This window comes from Teleopsis dalmanni, unplaced genomic scaffold (assembly GCF_002237135.1).
Source record: "Teleopsis dalmanni isolate 2A unplaced genomic scaffold, ASM223713v2 unscaffolded_contig_0626, whole genome shotgun sequence".
Taxonomy (NCBI): domain Eukaryota; kingdom Metazoa; phylum Arthropoda; class Insecta; order Diptera; family Diopsidae; genus Teleopsis; species Teleopsis dalmanni.
The window spans coordinates 6,263-9,941 of NW_024032008.1; the positions used below are offsets into that span (position 1 = coordinate 6,263).

General features: G+C 32.9%; 1 protein-coding gene across 1 annotated transcript; it reads right to left on the minus strand.

The window, feature by feature from the left end:
* Positions 1–1,506: 1,506 nt before the first annotated feature.
* On the minus strand, positions 1,507–2,963 carry LOC119663593 (uncharacterized protein DDB_G0271670-like; the record flags this gene model as incomplete). Its single annotated transcript, XM_038073205.1, has 1 exon — positions 1,507–2,963. A coding segment is annotated over one exon (1,212 nt), but the record flags the coding sequence as incomplete, so codon positions are not given.
* Positions 2,964–3,679: the final 716 nt, after the last annotated feature.

Below are 3,679 nucleotides of genomic sequence, written 5' to 3' on the forward strand. Positions count from 1 at the left end.
TAAACCAATGTTGAATAAAAAGTATCAATTCCAATGAAACTATAAATAATATGAATCCAAATAAATTTGCAAAAAATTCGCTTTTTATTCATATTTTATTTATTATACAAAAAAAATCTGCGGTGCACAATTATTTGAAATTTATTTTATTTATTTATTTATGAAAGTAGATATTGTTTTTATATAATATTATTAAGCTTATTAATAATCAACCTGTCAGCATTTTATTGTTTTTTTAGTTGATTTCTAATATATTATCATCTAATATATGGCGTACTCTATATACTTATTATTTGTTATATATAAAAGCTACTTTATAATTTCTTAGCTTATATTTATTTTTATATTTGTATATGTAGGTATTTTATTATATGTAATATTCTTTTATAAAAACTTATACATAAGAAGTCAGCATAGAAATTTTATTAAGTTTTTCTTATCTTTCAATATACGTATATTATACGTTTTTATTATTAGTTTTATTTTAGCATTAAATTTAAATTCGAAGCTTAGGTAAAGTTCAGATTGTAAGTCAAATAGGCACTTTTAGTAGAAATACAATATTGTAGAGTTAAGAGGAAAAAAGTTTTACTAACAATAAACGTTAACAAAGCAAATAGATAAAGGAATTCCTTCGAAGCTTATAATATAATACAATATGTATGAAATATACTCCTGTTCGCTACATTGTTTGCTATTATTGCAAAGAGTTATCTAGGATACATATGTATAAGCCAAAGATACAGGGTGCGCTTAGGTGCAAGCAACTTATTCGAAAGAATATTTTAATGAAAGTAATTCAAGGAAAATTTAATGTTCATATAAGGATGCAAGGCGCAAAGTGTTAACACTGATATGAAATTTGAATCAACCTTAGTAACTTTTGTTAAGACTTGGATGTAGGATACATGAGACCTTGTACACATGTTTGAACTCATTGCAGGATATCTTGTATTGTTAAGCAGCTGCCGTTTCTTATTTGAATTTTTTATTATATTTGATATGTTGTGCAATCCTCGTGATTGAACTTCATTCTCTTGAATTTCTAAAGAATTTCCAACTAAGGAAATTCCAATGCAGTGCAATGTTTTTGGCAAGTTAAACATTGAATGCAGATTATTTTGCATAGTTTGAGTTGGAAACTAGAAATAGCGAATGCAATATAGTAGGGAGTTCGAGGGGATGCAGCATTGTTTGCTGACATGTGGCAATGCCATTTCATAAGCCGGATAATCATACATACTATAACAATAAGTAGAGACTTAAAAGTATCCGCTATTTATGTAATTTTATAATAATAATAATGAAAACCTGATTTCACATTTTTCACTTATATTTTTAATATACATATTTTTGTTTAAAAACTTATTAATGTTTAGCAATATTTTTATTAATAAAATTGAACGCAAAAAAAAAGTTATTAATACAAATTCAGCAGTTTTAAAAAATTGTATATTATTTTTCTAATTTACATTATTTTGTTCGAATTATATGAATTTTATTTTTATTTTTTTTTTTATCACAATTCTCACATTTTGCGCTTCTCTGTGCATTTTCTTTATTGCACCTACTTCCGATTTCTTTTTTCACTTTGATTTTTATTTAATTATTTTTTGTTTTTAATTTCGTTCTTTAAGACCCAAGACTCTCCTGAGCCCCGACAGTTGCTTAGTGGCATTAGCGTTTCCCGTTGTGAGTGGATATGCATTTTGATATGTGACGGGAAAATCTGTCGGAGCCAGGAGTAAACCTCACGTCCGCACAAATTTGTATACCACAAAAAATACCATAAAGGATATACCAACTAAAATGACGGCGGTGATGACTTTAGCGCAGGTATTCAAACCGGATTCATTTGGATTGAGCGGCCGCGAACTCGTATAAGTAGCGGAACGTCTACGTTTTGTGGCCAGACCACGCGCGAGTGCCGGAAACGCTAATGATTGTGTAAATGTTAGTTTATGTATGGATTCACTTAACGAATATGGTCCAACAGAACCACGCGCCGCTGCACGCAGTAGCGCATACTCCAAATCCAATGCATCGAAGAGCGACAAACGTGCCGTTGCTGTTGAGGAACGGCGTCGCCCATGATGTCTGGAGTCTTGCTCTCGATCAGATTGAGGCAACAACCATGGATCGGAGACGCGTTGCTGTGTCCCCGCTCCGGCAGCAGCAGCCAGTGCAGCTGCTGCGGCAGCAGAGGATGAAGAAGAACACGCAACACCGATACCGCCGCCAAGACTAACCGCGGCGACCGATGTTAGTGACGATGTTGTCGATGATGATGCCGAACATAAACGTAAATTTGTAGCGAGGCCATTGTCATGGAATTCAGTCGTATCTTCAATGGATGTTTGATCTGGTGAAGTTTGTGCACGTTCCAATGCTGCTGCATGTTTCATGCGTAGCGCAAATAGACGTGCATGATCTGGATGCAGTAAAGCGCTTGATTTTCTTCGGTAATTTGGAGCGCCTACACTTATGCTGGCCCGTGCACCCATACGTCCACAACCCAAGGAGAGATTTGGTGAACCATGCGTTGGAGTGGTGGCAGGCGATACATTGCAAGAGCCACCTGTTATGTTACCAATAAGTAGCGAAGTACCTGGAGGTGGAGGTAGTGCATTTGGCGATGGCGAGGCTTGCACTGAATCAATACCTGAGTCACCTGCATGTAGTGTATCACAGTAGAGTGAATTACGACGTTCACCTGTGTTTAGTGTTAGATGGTTACCTAGGCTTTTGTTTCTATTATTGCTATTCAGTGCATTGTTACTATTGTTGCCTGTGGCACCAGAACTGCTTGTGGTTGTTGTGGCACTTGTTGCAGTACTACTACCACCTGCGCTATCACCTGTGCTGCTGCCCCCACCACCGCTACTACTACTTGTGCTTGTTTCATTAATGGCAGGGAAAATGAATGACTGACCATCGGCTTCGCCCCGGGGGGAATCCTGTAATGATTACATACATTTACATTGACAAAGTGGTAGTAATTATTGATTTGGTTAATTTTAGATGTAGTGTAAGAGGAGTAAAGTGCACAGAAAGAACATTAGAGGTAAATTTTAAGGAAGCAAGTGAATTGTGTTTTTTATTACAAATTTTAAAATGTGAGTAAAATATGTGTTTATTATTATACTAGTATATTGGTACAAGATATGAGTGATAATAATTTTATTAAAAAATTTTATAAGCAATACTAAGTAAGCTATATATACAGAACAAACTATGGTTAAAAAGCTTTGCGGGTTGTTTTTACAAAGGAAGAAATGAGTTTTATGATGTGTGAGATATATAGTTAAAAATGTGTATGTTAAATATAAAAAAATATAATAAAAAAATTATTAATTTTAGCAAACGCACTTTATATTGCATGTTACATAAATATATATTTTAAGAATATGCACATAAAAGTTTACGAATATTATTTGCATAGAATAAAATATACTTCATGGCGGCCAAAATAAATATTTTCGGATTGATAATTTTATATTTGCAGTTGTTGCACAAACAAGATATCCATTATAAAAATATATCTATTATAATAATAGATTTTGATTGAAAAATACTTAATAAATATCATAGTCTAAATAATATTTACTGCAATAGAGAAATTTAATTTAAAACTTTTTAAATAAAAGTTATTATTTTTACCTGTCTTAAATAAGTATTT